Source organism: Parasteatoda tepidariorum, chromosome 7 (genome assembly GCF_043381705.1).
Source record: "Parasteatoda tepidariorum isolate YZ-2023 chromosome 7, CAS_Ptep_4.0, whole genome shotgun sequence".
NCBI lineage: Eukaryota > Metazoa > Arthropoda > Arachnida > Araneae > Theridiidae > Parasteatoda > Parasteatoda tepidariorum.
The window spans coordinates 2,894,752-2,914,836 of record NC_092210.1 but is presented as its reverse complement, the minus strand read 5'-3'; the positions used below and the strand labels follow the sequence as shown (position 1 = coordinate 2,914,836).

Genomic DNA, 20,085 nt, shown 5'->3' with positions numbered 1-20,085 from the left:
ATATTAGTAAATCTTTCAGGAACAGAACACGCCAAACATTTGAAGAAAAATTCCTCAATAATTTTTAATTTCTATTATCAACAAACTTGCAACTGATGGCTTCCGATTTCGGATACTGTTACATACGTGTGTATTACGGTAAAAGACATTTTTTCTGTTTACAAATCAAAGTGAAGTCAACATTGCTTTCTTCATTCCAATGAATAAATGTGTCTGTAATAGTTATAGAATATTCTTCTTCGTTATAGAATAGTATATATTTCTGTATCTATATAATTCGGAAAACAACAATAAAAAATCATCCAAATTACTTGAAATAGTGCCATTTGTGCTGATTATTAATACATTTTTATCGTTTTCTTGGCAACTATTTTTTAGTTTTGAAAGAATAATTTCAAATAGAATTCAGCTATTCTGTTTTTAAGCTACATATTAAAATTCATATCGAGATCTTACAATTATAAAATTTTGCTGTGTGGTATGTTATCTGAAAGTAATGAAGTGATAATCATTGTACATAATATTTAAAAATAAAATTTCTAACGAAGAACATTTCAGTTGGAATTCTCCGGATTTATAAAAAAAGGTGAGTGTTATGATTTTTATAATAAAAAATTTGCTTGTAAATAATTTTTTTACTTATTTGATGATAGTTCTCTGCAGAATAGTTTTTTACGTCTGATTAATAACTATAAGAATAAAAAAAAGAAACAATATGACAGTTTCTTTATTTCACTATGAGGAATTTTTAAAATCGTTTTTTTATCCTATGAATTCTTTTTTTTAGTTTATGATTTTTAGATTAAAAATTTTTGTCAAAATACTTTTTCTGAAAAATTAAATGATATAACATTATGTGTTTATGCATACTTCTTGCATTTTTGAATGTTTGAAGCAATATGATTCAGAAAAGTATGGAATAAAAATTCGGTACTTATGTATAAACGCCACCGCAGCTACAGACTTGGCGGTTTTTAAGTGCCGCCAATAGACACGTAAAATTTTTGCAACAAATCATAAAATGAAGCACTTTATTTAAAATCAAAGTAGTCAATCGGATTACGGTGGGAAAGGTTATAGAGTTTAGCATGGATTATAGAGTTTAGATGTTATATAGAGTTATAGAGTTTATAGAGTTTAACATGGATTCAAAACAATCTCTATTTTATTTTCTATCTTAACAATCTGTCGCCATATTAACTCTAATAATTAAGATTCCAAATGAAATAACATTTCCAAAACGTACGTTTGCCAAGATAAAGTTTCATATCATGGGAATTGGTACATTTTCGTTTCCTTTGGTAAAATATTTCGCTCCTGAAAAAATAAAATTGCATTTTGTTTTGTTTTTGGAAAATTCCAAAGACGAATTTTCGTAGCACTAAAAATTGGCGACAAAAAAGAATTGTTTGTTTTTTTCGTTTCGTAAGCATTCTTTATTTTACGTTTTTTAGTTTCTAAATAATAATTTTTATTGAAACTCAAAATTTTTTGATAAAAATTGTTGTCAAAAAACTTTTTTTACAAAATTGAATTTTATAAAATTATAAGGCTTATGCATACTTTTTGTTCATTTTAATTAAGGTAGTATGATTCTTAAAACTATGGAATATGAAGTTTAATTGGACTTTCATGTTATATCATTAAATTTAGTAAAACTATTTCTTAGGCATTAGGTTTTAACTTTTATAAGAATATACATATTTTTTCCTGTATATTTACAAACATTTTTCCAATGTGTTTTGGATGTTGCTTCTCTAAAGAAAAAGAGATACCATTTTGTTTTTCGTTTGCATAAGAAAGAATATCAAACATTTTTCTTTTTTAAATTTAATAAGCTACAATGAAGAAGGAACGTTGCAATGCTACATGCTACATTGAAGACGTCTCTAGAGTAACTGAATGATTGTTCATACAGAAATCGCAGGTATTGGTCTCATACAACAACGCCCCCTATAGTTCGTTGCGATCGCGAATTGTATAAACATTTGAATTAGTTGTTTGATGTACAAAAATACTTGGCCTAGTTTCGTTACAGAGAAACTCTTTTTTCTTCACTTTAGGTAGAGTCTTCAATCTGTGGAACAGATGGAGTTACATATTTGAATGAATGTGAAATGAGAGTGGCAGCTTGCAATAAAGGGCAATATGTTGTGGTCGGGTCCAGAGGTCCATGTGGTATGTTTATATTCTAAAGGTGCTTAACTTTTGTTAAGCACCAACATTTTGTCGCAATTTATATTACACTAAATGTTTATACTTTATTAAAATACCGAAGAAATTTCTTTTCTCGTGCTGGCAACAAAATTCTGAAGTAAACTAACCCTTTCCAAATTATTAGACGCGCTATAAAATTCTATGCAAAACCTTAATTGCCAAGTCATACTATACATCTTTATTGTTTTTACGCGGTTTGCACTTGTTTACGTTAGTGTATCAATTGTTTAAATTGGACGATATATAATATAAATGCGACGATTGGATAAATTAGGCGATATATTATATAAATATTAAATATTTATTATATCAAGCATTATATTAGTATATTATAATAATTAGACCAAATGATTAGATGCACTGTAGTGGTTTAGTAATTGCATGTTTTGCACGAGTTTGTATGCAGTACTTTTATATTGAAACATACATGTGATGGGTTTTTTTTCATGAGATATTTTATATACTTTCCATTTGTGTTTATTTTTAACGTATTACATTACAATGTTAACCAACTGATACACGAGCAAAAACAAGTGTAAACCGGTTTCAGCAGCGTAAAAACAATAATTTTGTGTAGCATCAGCCGATAATTAAGATTTTGCATAGAATCTTAGCGGGTCTAATAATTTGGCCAGAAACTGTATAAGTAAACTAAAGTAGAACAGAAATAAGAAATTATAAGCGAACTCTCTAAATAGAGAATCACGTTCTTCACGTTCTAGGACTCAGATATTTAAACTCGATTTCTCAAAAACTATTCGTTCGATATTGCTCAAATTTTGTATTTTACCATGTAAAATTATATTCTTTAAATTGATGCAAAAAATTCTATACGAACGTTAATTCTATTCGAAAAATTCTATTCGAACGTTATTAAATAAAATTATAAAAATAATAAATAGTCAGTAAAAAAATAGTTCTTGCATGGTCTTTAGATAAACGAATTTTATAACTGGTTTCAAAAATGTTTCAATTCGCTTAAAAAGTTCTCGAACTATAATGAAATACGCAAAAAGTAAAATTAACATAAAGGTGTCCAACCATTACAATGTTCTCCTGACCAAACTATTGGAACCATATTTTCCAGATCGCGGCTATTCCCTATATTTTGATGGTCTGAAGTCCAAATCGGTCGGAAAAAAAGCATTTTTATGTAGAGAAAGTACGTTTTCGTGCCTGATTCAATGAATTATCGTCGGCATTAATTAATTAGCATATGTGAGGTCACTTCCTCGAGACATTAAAATTGTGTCCTAGAACGTGAAGAACCGATCATAAGATCAAAAGCTATTCAGGGTGGTCTTTTTTGCGCACTGTACATTGGTGTATCGGGGATTGCAAAATGCACTGATAACTGCACAGGAAGTTTGTAAAAATAATATTTTTTTCTTTTATTCATCACTCACTATCGATACACATTGTCGACCTATGCAATGTCAGTCAGGTGATGTATGGAGTGCACTGATAACTGGGAAACTGCACTGATTATTGATCAGAAGTGCACTGATAACTGGGTTGTAAATTAAAAATAATAACAATTTTTATTTTTTTCATCACTCATCATCGATGCACCGTGATTGTCGATGCATGCAATATCAGTCACCTGGTGGTGTACGGAAGCAATATAATAATAAGTGAACAGCAATTTTGAAAACATGCCAAAGTAACTGCATACCGTGAACATTTCGACATTAATCGGCGAGATTTGATATTTTTCGACGAGTTTTTATAATCATCGGAGAGTTTTTACACTCATTGGTAAGATCTGAGGAGGGTAGGTACGTATTTTATTTACGTCGCACTAGAACTGCACAATGGGCTATTGACGACAGTTTGGGAAACATCCCTGAGAATGACCCGAAGACATGCCATAGCAAATTTGATCCTCTACAGAGGGGATGGCTCCTCTACTTTGGTAGCCCGATGATCTGCGAGTGTCACCCACCTGTTTACTGACCGCAGTCAGTGATGCTTGACTTCGGTGTTCTACTTGGAACCGAGTCTTTACGATTAGTCCAATGCGGGACCACAGGGCCGGGATAGCCTGGTTGGTAGGGCGCTGGGCCCATATCCAAGAGGTCGTGGGTTCTATCCTCGCCGGCCGAAGATTCCCCGTGTAGTAAATGGTGACTGATGCACGTTAAATCTGTCGAGTTTCAAAGTCCTCCATGTTCCCACAACAAATCAATACCTCTGGGGGTACTGATCCAGGAGTTTCCTTGTCTTCTGGATTGGTTCAAAATTACAAGGCTACGGAGTTGAACTTAAGTAGTCGTAAACCCATGAAATTGGGTCGGCTGTTCAACGACGGTTATAAAATAAAATAAAATGCGGGACCACAATTCACATTTTTCGGAGAGATTTGATACTCATTAGCGAGGTTTGACATTCATCCGAAAGTTTTGACATTCATCAGAAAGTTTTGACATTCATAGGAAAAAATTTGAAATAAATTTTAAATATTTCATATTTATCGGAGAACTTTGATATTTATAAAAGAGCTTCGCACTTTACTTATCTTACAGAGAAAGATATTTGCTGCATCACAACTGAAACATTTATTTTTTCAAAATGTATAGCTTGCTTTATGGTGTAGTTTAGTATTATGTTTACAAAAGCGATCTTAAATATTTTTATAATTACTTAAATCCTATGTCCTTACTGTTTTATTGATAATATTTGACTTATATCATGAATTCCAGACTTGTGTCAAAATGTACACTGTAAGTATGGTGCCAGGTGCGAGAACGGCCAGTGTGTTTGTCCAATTAATTGTCCTGACACGTATGAACCAGTATGTGCCAGTGACGGCATGTCATATCCTAATGAGTGTGAAATGAGGAGAGAAGCCTGTATTCGAAGTCAAGAACTGAATGTAATGTTCTACGGTGAATGTGAAGATGTTGGTAATGCTGGTCAAGGTAAATACTTTTATAAAATTTAAAAAAAAAAAAAAACAATTTTTTCTGTTAAATTTGTTTTTAATATAGCTTATTTTTACGATGCAAAAGTAACGTACACATACAAGTAAAGGATCATTTGTTGTTCAATTTATTTATATATTTTCTTTTTTTATAATTTCTCCCTCTTTGATTTTTCTATATTGCTTTGCTTCATGCACTCTCAGAAAAATCTTCTCAATATAGAACTGTAAAATACGTATCATGTTCCATAATATCAATTCCTTGAGCTGTATTATCGATATCTTGAACAAGAGTATCGTGCAAATTCGCTATATGTTAATTATGACTTAACAATGAACTACATTTTTATTCAAGTTTAATCATAGTATCATGCTTCAAGTTTAAGAAGCATGATAATATGGTTTCATCTAGTACCATATTAAGATTATTGCAAATCTAAAGGACATCGGTTCAATTCGCTCAAAAGTAAATATCAGTGTACATTTTTGTCAACAGCAAAATCCTGTTTTGTAGCTTGATTTAAACATTAATTATGTATTAAATTATTTTCTATAAAATTTAATTATAATTAGGATTAAATCACGAATAATAAGGATTGGAAATTTGACTGAACTATGTATGTAATATATCTTTTAGTTTTGAGCATGATCTTGCAGTGTTGGTAAATTCAAATAATAAAGTAAATACCAGTCTACATTTTTATCACCAGCAAAATCTTGTTTAGTAGCTTAATTGAAACATTGATTATGCATTAAATTATCTTCTACAATAATTAATTATAATTGGAATCAATTGAGAATAAGCATTGACAATTTGACTGGACTATGTGGGAAATATATCTTTTATCTTTCAGTTTGATTTCACAGTGTGGATTAATTCCGATTCATTGACTAATAACTTTCGTTTTAAGACCGTGCGAAGAAAAGATGTTCAATTAGTTTATATTATTATTAAGAGTTAGATATAAAAAGTTTCCGCGTGGACGTTTCGTTTTTTTTTTCACCAAGAATAACTGTACAGGCTTGAGAATTTTCACGTTTTAGCACACCAATTAAAATTCAACCATTCAAAAATCACTTAAACCGCGCAAACCAATAGTTTTTTCTGTGACCTAAAAGCCACTTTTTAATAGATGACTTTTTCAACATCAGCAAATGTAAATATATATTAAGAAATCCTTATAAAAAAGAAGAGCGTTACTTTAAAAATGAATGTATTTTTACCTATACATATTTCAGAACTACTGAGATATTTTTTTAGAGCATTTCTTTGAGAACAAGTACTGTCAAATTTAAGCAATATTTTTCCAAACTTATTTTCTCTCTGAAATAGAAGAAAACGACTTTTCAAAAGTGAGAAGTTGTCGAAATTTTTAACCGAAAAATCTCGCACCCAGACGTGAATTGTAATTTCTCTGACACTGCATCGACGAACTATTCTCATTCTTATTGTTAAAAAGAGAAGATTTTTTTTTCCTCCAACCACATAAATGTTTCATGAATAAAAGTGGAGAAGCACACAATTTTTCACCATTTATTTCTTCCTTTTTTTATAATACTTCGAGCAAAATATTATTTTTTGCTTTATTCCACTATTTTTTTCGCGATATAGCAACCGAGTGGATAATGGCGCATAAAATGTAAAAAAGCTTTAGGGAATTGAAAGTATTGGAAATGTGATCCAAAAAATAAAAAGTTTTTTTTTTTTCTTCTTTTTGCGTCTGTATATGTATGTTTGATTGTTCTTCGATAAATCGGCGAAAAATATATATTTCAAAGATCAAAACATCAGAGATACTAAAGTTCTTTAAAAATATATATACCTTGTGTTAACAGACAAAATAAAATTCGACTTTAAAGTGCAACACTTTAACGAAGTATCCGTATCTCAAATAATCCCCCGGCATATTTGTATGGAATTGCGACAGTTGATTTAGCATAAAAGCTGAATTATTTATGTTTATAATTGTTAACATTTTACAAAAATATCTAAAACAAATGCTTTCTAATATATTTTGTCGTTTACAGCGTTTCATTTATATTGGTGCTGAGGTAATTACTTATAAATGACAGCTGACTAACATAACAAGCAAATGAACTAACAGGATTAAAAAATAAGCATTCAGAAATTATATATTTACTATAATTATCTTCGAAAAATATGAGTTTTTAATTAGGAGATTCTTTATATAAATATAAATTGGCGAAAAATATATATTTCAAAGATCAAAGCATCAGAGATACTAAACTTCTTTATAAAATATATATACCTTGTGTTTGCTGACAAAATAAAATTCGACTTTAAAGTGCAACACTTTAGCGAAGTATCTGCATCTTAAATAATCCTTCGGCATAGTTGCATGGAATTGCGCACGGTTAGTTTAGCATAAAAGTTGAATTATTTATGTTTATAATGGTAAACATTTTACAAAAATATCTAAAAAAATGTTTTCTATATTTTTTGTCCACAGCACTAAATTTATATTGATGCTGAGGTTATTACTTATAAATGACAACGGACTAACATAACAAACAAATGGACTAACAGGACTAAAAACGATTGTTCAGTAATTATATATTTACTATAATTATCTTCTAAAAAATATGAATTTTTACTTAAGAGATATCTTTGTTTTTGGAATTGAAATTACACATTTTACTAAAAACCAATCAAATTTCCAATTTTCAGCAGTTGTAAATAATTTGAAATTTGCAGAAAAATAATTTAATCCATGGTAAGTCAAGTTTAAGGTTAAGATTAACGTTTAAGGATAAATATTCATACTTTGGTCCAGATAATATTGATTTCGAAAATATTTTGAACTAGATTATTTGATGTAAGAATAAAGTCCATCATTATTTCATGAGTAAATAAATCGGAATGATTTATACTCACGATGGTTAAAATCCTGCGAAACTACTTTTGTGAATACATACACTTTTAATCGCGTATATTTCGTTAATTTTATTGAAAATATAAATTACACTAGAATGCAAATCAGGCGCATTTTTTAGCATTATAAGTAGCTTAAAACGTAGTAAAAAGTACTATTCAGGAAATTTAATAAGTAATCCTACATTGGTTTGGATAACATAGAGTTTGATTTCGCTTTTTATTTTATTTATTTTTGTATTTGTGGCGAATAAATTGATAAAAATAAGAAATTATACCACTATTATTCAAAAGTATCATAATAATTTGTGTTTAAAATGGTCAAAATACCTTCAAAGTTGACGGTTAAATGGTTAAAGTACCTTCATGAGCCGTGATGGCTCAGGGGATCGAGCATCCGCCTTCTAATGAGGTGAACCGGGTTCGTATCCCAGCGATGTCTGATGGATATGAATTCCACGTCCGGCTTCCACCGACCACAGTGCTGACGTAAAATATTCTTAGTGGTAGATGGATCATGGGTTAGAGTCCCTTTGCCGTCAGGCTAACCGTGGAAGGTTTTCATGGTTTTCCTTTCTATTTAGCGTAAATGCGGGTTAGTTCCATCAAAAAGTCCTCCACGAAGGCAAATTTCCCCCAATACTTGATCCAGGAGTTTGCTTGTCTTCTGGATTAGGTTCAAAACTACAAGGTTATGGAGTTGAACATTAGTAGTCGTAAGCCCAAGAAATTGGGTTGGCTGTTCAACGACGGTTTTAAAATAAAATAAAATAAAATTAAATAAAATAAAATATTTCACTCTTCCTTCTTTTCTCTCTAATACGAGTATGCAGGTTACATTTAAAGTGCACAGATATATTACCCATTTGGAGAATGGGTGTTGTTTAGTGTTTGATGGCATGCGCACCTTATTTGGACGTCATCACTCTTTTCAACTGTGTTCAAGAGCAATAGTAAACAGAATACAATTTATGGTTAACTTATGAATAATTACTGTCTTGTCGTACTCTGTGACGCCTTAAAAAATGTTTATTTGGTTGAAATTGGAAACCAATCCAGTCTTTCGGACGGCAAGAGGACAGAAATCAATTGAAGCAGTTTTTCGTGGCGTTTATGACAATCAGTCCAGGGAAAAAAATTTGACCTATGAGTAACCAGTGATTGAAATAATGCTTTTGACTATTTGTTTATTTTTTTCCTTCTTGCTTTCGTTATATACTAGTTTTAGTTATATTCTATTTTTAGTTAGACTCCTATTTTAGTTATTCTATTATTTTGCTTTTAATGCATTAGAGAAACGGGATAAGGAATCAATATTTTTCTTCATATTATTGCATAATACAGAAAATATAATGCTTGAAATTATTTTGCTTTTTCTTTCAGTTATGGGTTCCAGTAGCAAAGGTTGCATCGAAAAAAACTGCAAATTTGGTGCAACATGCCAACTCGATGTCGAAGGTTTACCGCAGTGTGACTGTAACTTTAACTGCCCTCCCAACCGTAAGCCCGTCTGTGGATCTGATAATGCAATCCATAACAACGACTGCGCTTTAAAAGAGGAATCATGCCGGCAGCAAACACAGATTTACATCTTGCCTATCTCGCTATGCGAAGGTAACACTTTTCCCTTTAATTTAGTCTTTAATTGCTGCAGACGTCTGTTTTCACATAAATGCTGCGGTGTTGTAGCAGAGACCGGTCGTTTATAAAAGACATAAACTAAATTCTGTTTCATTTTAACATCTCTTTTCCGGTATATATTCTTCTTCGCTCTTACTAATACAAGTCACTTAACTTTAAGATTATATTTTGATTATAATTCATAAAAAGAAAAATTCAGATGTTCCCCAATTGAGACTCTTATTTATATATCATTTTATGATGAAAAAACCTTGCTCTTAATCTTGTTAATTTTAAAGACTTTAGTATTTTATCAAAATCACATCAAACTAATCAAACTACTTTAAAATTCTAATCAAAATCACATAAGCTTGTCAAAATATTTTAAAATTCTAATGAAACTAATAAACAACTAAATTCTCATTAGAACAATCAAAAATCGATCAAACTACCAACAAGTAGTTAGTGGTAATAAAAATTAATGATTTATTGAGTTCTAATTAAAGTCATCAATAAAACTTTCATTCAAACTAATAAATTAAGTTTAAATCAAGAGAAGTTCTTATCAAACCATTAAAAAGATAGAACTTCTAACCAAACTAACCAACACAAATTCTAACCAAAGTAATAAATAACAAATCAAGCTCTAACCAAACTAGTCAAAACTGCAATTTATTTATTTATTTTTGCATATTGAACTTTTCTATTTTTTTTTTTCACTTTTAGCAGTGTGATTCAAATGATGTATTACTTCTGCGGAACATAAATTGAAATAAGTAAACAATACCTTAAAAATAGGTTGACTAATCTAACAGTTAAGAAAAATTGCTAAGAAGTATAAATAGAAAAGATTGAGCTTTTTGCTGTCATTGTATGATATAATTGTTAAAAATATAGTTATTTGAAATTTGAAGGAAGACCCAAAATAAGATAAAAAGTTTAAAAAATTCAAAAATAAATAAATGAATGAATAAGGAAAGTATATATATATATATATATATAAATATTANTGGTCAAGGAAGAAGTAAACCCTATATTTTTGAGAGATCCGAATTACGTGTGGAGATGTTTACCTCTACATCATTTTGATATGAGGGCGATGTAAGTTGAATCAGTAAGGTGAGAAAAATTTTTATAAACTATTTTTATATTGTCCAATCTGGATCTATCATTTTCCCTCTGCTTCATGAAATTCTGTTTTCCTCCATTTTAACGGGGAATACAGATTTTCATAAAATAAATAACCCCTATTAACCACACAGAATCTTAAATTCTGAATAAATGACACTTGTTGTCCAGTTCGTTTTGCATAAAAATTTTGTATATTTTTGTGTGAAAAATTTTTTTTGAAAATTTTAGTAGATTAGTTATGTAAATATTTCATTTTTCTTTCTGTTTAGTTACTAAATAGATAAATTGCATAATCATGTTTTTCATATTTTTGTCATTGTAAATAATATTTTTTCTTTACTTATTATCCCCCCCCCCTTTTTTTTTCATCTGTCTATAATTTTTCTTTGTTTTATTCTTCATTTTGTTTTATTCTTCACCGGTGTGGTTGTTTCATATCTATTGTTATTTTTTTCATTAAATTTAATTATTACAAATGCGTAGTTATTTCAGCTATATCTGACGGCAACCTCCACATGGGGGCTCTGGCCGTTTGATAAAATATAATTAACACAGACGGTGTTGATTAACCAAAAGAAAATTGATAATTAAGCACAGATGGTGTTTGCTAGTTTACTTGGCTTACCAGACGGGTGAGTTTGAATTTGAACTGTATCTTTTAAACTGTATCAATGACATCTCTAAGTAATATCAAACCAATTGCAAATTTCCTAAAATCGGGAAATGTAAAAACTGTGAAATTGCTCAATCGCATTATATTTAACGATGTGTTTGATCGCACGTCACGAAAAAATTGCGATCCTTTTCTTCTTTTCCCCCGGACATAAATATTGAGGAAAGGAAAATGTTTATATCTGATACTTGTTCCGAACACGAATTAATATGTGTGTTAAGTGTGCTAAATTTGGATGTTGAAGGAAAAAAGCCAGAATTAATCGATAGAATTTATCAATCGTTTATGAACTTAAAAGAATAACAAGCTTTTAATACACAATTGAGCGAAGAAGATGATCAATATGAAAGTGAAACTGAAGTACACGTGCATGACATTGAAACCCCACCCAAGTGCTTATCGAGTAGTAACAAAACAAAGAATGCAGAATTTCACTCTTCGAATTACTTTCTTTTAAAAGAAATATCATCTTCAATGAGGCATTTCAATTCATATGGGATACATTTGTTTTTTAACGATGTTGAGGACGCGTTTAATTTTATTCCCGATTTAAGTGATACGCAGAAAATAATATTTTGTAAAACTTTACTTGACGGTCAAGCAAGAACTTTTATTTTCACATAACGTAATTTAACATCGTGGTTATTGTTTAAAAATGCTTTATTAAATGAGTTTAGTCACCAATTAAATGCCGCCGAAATTCATCGTCAATTAAGTAATCGTAAAAAAAAATTCACACGAATCTTTTATGGAATATTTTTTTGCCGTACGGGAACTCGCGTGTAATTGTAAAAACCCAATAGACGATTTTTCTTTATTTGATTATACTATTGACGGTATTGGGAATACCGTCAATAGTATAATCAAATGCTTAGCACCGGGCCGGTGCTAAGGGAATCGGAATACCGTATTCCCGATCCCCCCGCTGATAAATCCATTTTGTATGGCGCGAAATCTATTCCTGAATTTAAGGATAAATTGCGTGTTTATGAAAAAATAGTTAATGATAGAAACAAAAAATCTTTTTTCCGTACAAATCCTCGCTTTTCCTCTGAATTTCCCAAACGTAATAATTTAGTACGTGATAATGTACGAGGATATGATTTTCAAAATGATTTTAAGTTTGATAAACAGAAAACTTGTTATAATTGTGGTGTGACGGGACATATTTCACGTTTGTGTCCTGATGAACAACGAGGTTTGAAATGCAATTTATGTAAGAAATTTGGACATATTGCTTCTAAATGTAATAATAAACCTATTAACCAAACTGATAACACTGTAAGCGCAATTACACATTCACCTTCCTTGATGTATAAAACCGTTAATGTCAATAATACTTCATTTAATGCTCTTATTGATACTGGACCTATGAAAACAATTTTGCGGGAACAAACTTATCATAAAATAGGCTCACCTCCTTTAACTTCTTTTTATGGTACTAGCAGCGTTTGGTAACGGACATTTTAAACCAATAGGTAGTTGTACTCATGAATTTGTAATAGATGATCAAGAATTTAAAATTTTTTTTTGTATAGTTAGAGATAATATTATGTCATACGATGCTATAATTGGCATGGATATTTTAACACAGGCAGAAATAAAAAATAATACCGCTGGTATCACTTTAACAAAGATAGAAAATAGTGGAACAAAACCAGTAGAGCAATTTTCTATTTCAAATATTTCGATTAAAAATGATTTCGAATTAGAAATCGAATCTCGCGTTAGTCAAACACAAAAAGAAACTCTTCAAAATATGGTTTCAAATTATAAACCTACCAAAACTAAAACTAGCGAAATTCAAATGTCTATAAATTTAAAAAATGAAACACCAATAACTCATAGAGCACGTCGATTACCTTTTACAAAACGTAAAATTGTTGATGACCAAGTGACAAAATGGTTGGCTGACGGTGTAGTTGAACCATGTTCTTCCGTATATTCCAGTCAGACTGTAGTGGTAAAAAAGAAAGACGGAGCCCCAAGAGTTTGTATTGATTATAGAGCGTTAAATAAAAATGTAGTTAAAGATAATTACCCTTTACCACTTATTAACGATATATTTGAAAATCTTCAAGGAGCAACTACGTTTATCAAAATTGATTTGCGTAATGCATTTTTTTATTTGGAAATAGAACCGAACAGTCGTAAATATACGTCTTTCGTCACTTATAATGGTCAATTTCAATTTTTGTGCGTACCATTTGGCCTTTGCAAATCACCTGCAGCTTTTCAGCGTTATATTAACACTATTTTTAAGGATTTGATAATTAAAGGTCATTTAATTATTTTTATGGATGATATGACTATACCATCGAAAAATGAAGAGGAAGGTTTCGAGAGGCTTGAATCGGTATTTTCACTCGCTTCTGCTTATGGGTTAGAGATAAATTTTTCAAAATGTACCTTTTTAACTAGAAAAACAAAATTTCTCGGACATGTAATGGTAAAATGTACCCGTCACCTCAAAATACTGAATTTTCCCGAACCCAAAAATAGGAAGGATTAACAATCATTTCTGGGTCTAGCTAGCTATTTTCTAAAATTCATATTAAATTTCTCCATTATTGCTCACCCTTTAACTGAACTTTTGAAAAAAATCGCGAATTTAAATTTACCGAGAATGAAATACAAGCATTTAGTAGTTTAAAGCATAATTTGTCTTCTCCACCCGTTCTTAGCACTTACAATCAAAACGCGGATACTGAAATACGTTGCGACGCAAGTATTCATGGTTATGGATGTATTTTAATGCAAAAATCGTTAGAAGATATGCGTTTCACCCAGTTTATTTTATGAGTAAGAAAACGTCTGATGCCGAAGCGAAATACAGCAGTTTTGAGCTTGAAGTCTTAGCCATTGTACAGGCTTTAAAAAAATTTAGAGTTTACTTGCTAGGGAAACATTTTAAAATTGTGACCGATTGTAATGCATTTGCGATGACATTAAATAAAAAGGATTTGTGTACTCGCATAGCGCGCTGGGCATTATTGCTACAGGATTTCGATTATATCATTGAACACCGCTCCGGTTCCAAAATGTATAATGTTGACGCGCTAAGTAGATATCCGATTATGATAGTTCAGGATAGTCTCATTACAAAAATTAGAAAAGCTTAGGAAGAAGATAGCGAAATCCAAACGGTTAAAAAACTTTTGAAAACTAAACCCTATGATGACTTTTTTCTTAAATCTGGCATACTATATATATTTGTTGACGGTGAAGAACTTCTTGTCGCTCCTGAAAGTATGCAAAATGATATTATACGAAATGCTCATGATCGCGGACATTATGCCTCTAAGCGTACTGAAGAATCATTGAAACATCAATTTTATATCCCTAAAGTGAAAGAAAAAATAGACCGTTTCATTAAAAACTGTGTTCCTTGCATTTTAATAAAGCGAAAGTGTGGAAAACAAGAAGGATTATTACATCCGATCGAAAAAGAATCCATTCCTCTGCACNAAAAAAAAAAAAAAAAAAAAAAAAAAAAAAAAAAAAAAAAAAAAAAAAAAACGAATCACCCTGAATAACTTTCGTTCTAATAATCGGATTCTCACGAACTAAGTGTCAATCTTAATGGTTCCCGGGGGTGACCTCAAATATGCTAATTAATTAGTGCTAACTATTAATTACTATACAAAATCAGACACAAAAACGTACTTTCTCTGAATAAACATATAGTTTTTTTTACATATTTGGATTTTTAACCTTCAAAATATAGTGGGGTAGCCGCAATCTGGGAAATATGGTCCCCATAGTTTGGTCAGGAGAGCGATTCAAAGTTCGTACCCCTTAATGTTAATTTCGCTTTTTGCGTTTTCAGTCATATTTTCAAAACTAATGAAGCAATTCAAAAAAAATTGCACCCACTCATAAAACTCATTTACCCAAAGATAATTTCATGCAAAAAATAATTTTTAATAATTATTTATTATTTTTTATTATTTAATTAAAGTGAGGATGAAAAAATTTTGAATTATAAGGCATGAATTTTTTTATACCATATTAATCTACATGTATTTTAATTATAAAATCTAAAGTTTCAACAGTTTTTATTTATTAGAAGCTGAGAAAAATTAAAATTAATTATTTCTAAAAAAATAATTTGGCGACAATAAAGAAATGATTAAATGGGGCGATTAATATTAAAATGTGATGAACTTGCGAGGAACTTGACTTCGCACGCGTAGTGTGAAATTTCATTCATATTTTTTTCGCTAATAATCGTTTGCTAATCTTTTTATATTTATTTATTTCTAACTATAAAATACAATATTTCCTTTTTAGTCGCTTAATAATTTATTTACAATTTAGTAAAGAAATTTGAATAAAACATTTTGAGTAAAAAACACCTTATTCAAGGAATGTCAAGTTTTATAAAATAGGATATGATCTTCTGATAGAATATGATTATACACCAGATTGTGCTTATTTAATGTGATTATTTTTTATTCTTTTATTTTGTTTTTCAATAACTGATACAATTTCAATAATAGACATACGTATGCATAGATTTGGAATAATATATTTATCAATTTCTTGAATATATATTTTATAAATATTAATAAAAATACGTAGTCAACATTTTTAAACATCTCTCACAACATCGCAAATTTCTCAACATCTTATAGGGTAAACTAAACAATGAAGGAACACTTAAGCTTAGCTTGCCTTTAAAAAAAATTCATAAAAATTTCAAAATTTGTAATTTTAGCTAAATGATGGTTTCGACATATTTGTTATTAAATGCAAATTATGTAAAAAAAGTTAGATAACTTACATAATATTGTTTTAAGCTTTTGGTGGTTTAAATAATAAGTAGTAAGATGACCAAGTGAAGGAACAGTTCTTACCAGTGAATAAACACTAAATTTTCCAGAGAATGAACACTTAATTTTGATAATGTTTGATGCTCGTTAGGAATCCATAGGCCACACAAATGTCTAAAAACAAGATTTTTCTTGGAATTACGACATATAACCATAGTTAATGTGGAAAATGTTACTTTTTTTTCCGTCATGGAATGGAAAGTAAAATATGTTTGAATACATAATTTAAAAAAAAAATGTTTTTCTTTTTTTTTTCTCACAGTTTAATAGTCCGTTCTAAATTATGAATGTTTATCATTGTGTAATCCGATGATGTTTTTATTATTATTATAATTGGATCACTTTTTTGTTTACTCTTTTCCCCATATTTTTCGAGCTATTTTTTAATCTTTTTAAGTATTTTCTTTCTCTTCGTCACATTTTCTGCTTTAACTATTTTTTCAGCTCTTTCAATCTCTTTAAATTTTCGTTCTTTTTCTGAAGTTAATGCAAAAAAGTAATTTTTTTATTTTGATTGAACCTTCCTCTTTTTTCCAAATTTTTGGCCAATGTAAATGTATTTTCGAAATTTCTTTTGATTTTCCAGTACCATTTCTAGAATTCCTCACTGGATAATAAATGAGAAAAAGGAGTTTCGAAGTTTGAGTAAAATCCATCTCTCATTGACTTATATCTAGTGGGTCTTCAGCAGTACTTGCCATTTACTTATGGAACCAATTGTTTTTACAACTAACAATGCTTCAAGAGGACTTATATCAAAATCAGTTTTCAAGATACTTTCATTATCAATGCTAGTTGTATCAGCTTCAGTGCCAAAATTTGATTAACCAAATGTTCTTTTTGAAATAAATTCTTCAATATTGAGTAAAGCACTGGCTATTGAATATTTGGGAGATTAAACTTTTCTGTCAATATTCCTTTAAAAATTTGCAACATAACTTGTGAGATTTCCCTCTCAAGCTTCTGAAGAAATAGTGCATCGTTACTCTCGAAGCATGTATTTTGTTGATAAGTTGTCTTGCTCATTAACTCTTGGTGTCTGTTTTGCATGCATTTGTTAAAGTCAACGTTTTTTACATCGAATGGAAAAATATCGCATTTCATAAAAGCATTTTAACTTCATCAGTTGATGCCTCAAAATCTTATTTAAAAATGGATGTAAAATTTTCTCTACATATTGCTTTACAATTCTTTTAAGATCTAACGGGAGATTTCCCTGAATTAGGTAGAAAACTAAACCAGAAAATTTGTTTTGTTGAACATAACTTGCTCAGTTTCAAATTGATATAAGATTTATACCTATCCAAAACAAGAAAAATAGGGAATTTGATAGCATTTTTAATTAGCCATGGGTAGAAACATTTGCAATATATTTGTAAAATGTTGCTGCGGTCATTGTTTCATTTCATGAATCGCTTTTTCCAATGAAATATATAGTAGGGACTGATTCTGTAATATATCAAAGAATTCTTCAGTAAGAAAAAACTACCAATGGAGGTACTTTTTCTTTTTTAGGTACTTAAGAATATAAATCCTCATAATTTTTAAGGCCAAGGATTTTTCTCGTTTAAGGACAGTATTTAACTCTTGTTTCGTTTTCATTGTAAATGCAATAACTTTCTAAAAGGATGTCAGGGCTACTTCCCTCCGAAAGATTCATCTAAAGTTCTTAAAACCAGAATTTCGAATATTATTCTCTAAGGAAAGTTTTGCCTTTTGAAATTATATTTGCATTGCACTGAGTTATCGGTGGATGTCGCCTTAAAAAAAAAAACTTCAGCCATTTTTCACCTGGATGATTGTCTTTAAATGGATTTTTCCTACCAGTTCCCGTCTGGACGTTAAAGACCGCAATAAGATAATAATTTAGCTAATTATTAGCACAAAGGCCTGCAAAGAAATTTTCTATTCAAGCTTTTATTATTATATTTAGTCCATAAACATAGCTTATTAAGGTGTCTAAGGTATGATGTAATAACTAATCACTACATTTATAACGATAAATAATTAATAAATTATTATTATAATTCTTTAAATAAATTTAGCAATTAAATTTGCATTTTGAAATGAAATTGTTATAGGAACTATTCATACAACATTTAACTGAATTTTAGGTGTCCTCTATATCGCAGAACTACTAATTATCCATGTAAAATCATATTTCACACATTCTGTTCATTCACTGGGAAATCTATTCCCAGTGAAGAAACGTGCCTGTTCCTTCACAGGTTAGAAGTTGTTTTTTGTACTTTTAACATAATTTTGATGTATAATATGACTAAAAGTACAGGAAAATCAAATTTTTTCTTTTATTTTCATTAACTTGAAGAAATCCCAATAAAGGAACACTTGTTAATTCATTGGTTTTTCATCGTTTGGTAATCTAGTTAATAAGCACCCCCTAATCTTAGTACTTGCTAATGTTATGATGCTTGAAATGAATAAAACGTAACTTCAATAACCATATTTTGAATTCTCTTTTTCACAATGAGAAAAAAAGCATTATTATATGCAATTAGTTGTACTTTAAACGGATAACTAGCACCACTGACCTTATAATTGTGTCAAAGAAACAAGGCGTTGAACAGATACTAACAAATTCAGAACTTTTTCCAGAGAAGACTCTAAGACCAGGTAACTCAGTGCATTGTTAGATGACTTCCGATTGTTAGGTAGTAAGCTACTGTTACCAATCAATCTAAATTAAAACGTTTAAAATCTTATTCTTTAAAAATAATCTATGAAATGTTTCTTCACTGGGGTGTGTTCCATCACTGGTAGGTTTACCCTTTATCGTCTTAATCTTAAAACAAATTTCCGGAAGTGTTTCAAAAGTGTTTTGCAGAACTATTTTACCAATTATTTAAGTACATTTTGACATTTTTAAGAATCTTATTCTTTACCCTTTTACGTTTAATATTTCTTCATTAATATACTAATCAATTTTTTCAGTTCTTTAATTTAGGTTTTTCTTTAAAGTAAAGTTCCTTTCTAAATTATAGTCAAGTTTTCAAAAAAATAATTATTGTCTGCTAGCTAAGAATAAAACCTTGTTTAAAAACATTTCGCTGTTTAAAATTATTTAATGCAAAATAGCTGATTATTTACTAAGCATACTTTTTTTTTTTTTTTTGAAAAAAAGAGTATAAATTATTGGTTGTCTTTTTTTTGTTTCTCTTGACTTCAACACAGATTATCTAAAATAGTTTTGATGTTTTATAAGTCACTACAAAGAGTATAAAGATACAGAACATAAAAAGCTGTCGAATACGTAGCCAAAATTTTAAGCGTCTTAAAATATCTCAGCATCTTAAAAGTAGTCCTAACATCTTAGTTGTGAAATTAAATTTTTAATTATCTGACCACGTGTGATTCACTAATTATTTCATTATATCTTTTACTCTTTCTTTAAGATACCAAGTAGATTTTTTTCCTGATAATATACTAAACTATTTCGTTTAATTTTTTACTTGAGCACGATTCCCTAGATATTTTTGTAGTATAATTTGTTATCAGGATAATGCCTTATTTTGTTAAGCAGGAAATACTAAAAATTGGAATTTGTAACAAAATTTTGAAGCTGTGCCAATTTTAGAGTCATCTGAATGATGCTATGAGAAAAAAATGCTTTGAGAAATACCCAATTTTCGAACTTATTTTAATAAATAAAGAAATTAAAAAACGCGACAAGAAGGCTAACATACTTTTTACAGAAACTGTGAAAACTAATTTTTCCTATATTTCGTTAAAAGGGGATAAGAATTATATTGCTCCAAGGGACCTACTCAATAAT

The 20,085-nt window shown here is 29.8% G+C and overlaps 1 protein-coding gene across 1 annotated transcript in view; it reads left to right on the top strand.

The window, feature by feature from the left end:
- LOC107441737 (agrin) overlaps window positions 1-20,085 on the top strand; it is a 342,845-nt gene that overhangs the window by 255,077 nt on the left and 67,683 nt on the right. Inside the window, exons 9-11 of the mRNA XM_071183001.1 lie at window positions 2,064-2,178; window positions 4,920-5,138; window positions 9,417-9,647. Of these exons, the coding sequence (XP_071039102.1) occupies window positions 2,064-2,178; window positions 4,920-5,138; window positions 9,417-9,647 (565 nt within the window). The remainder of the gene's footprint in view (window positions 1-2,063; window positions 2,179-4,919; window positions 5,139-9,416; window positions 9,648-20,085) is intronic.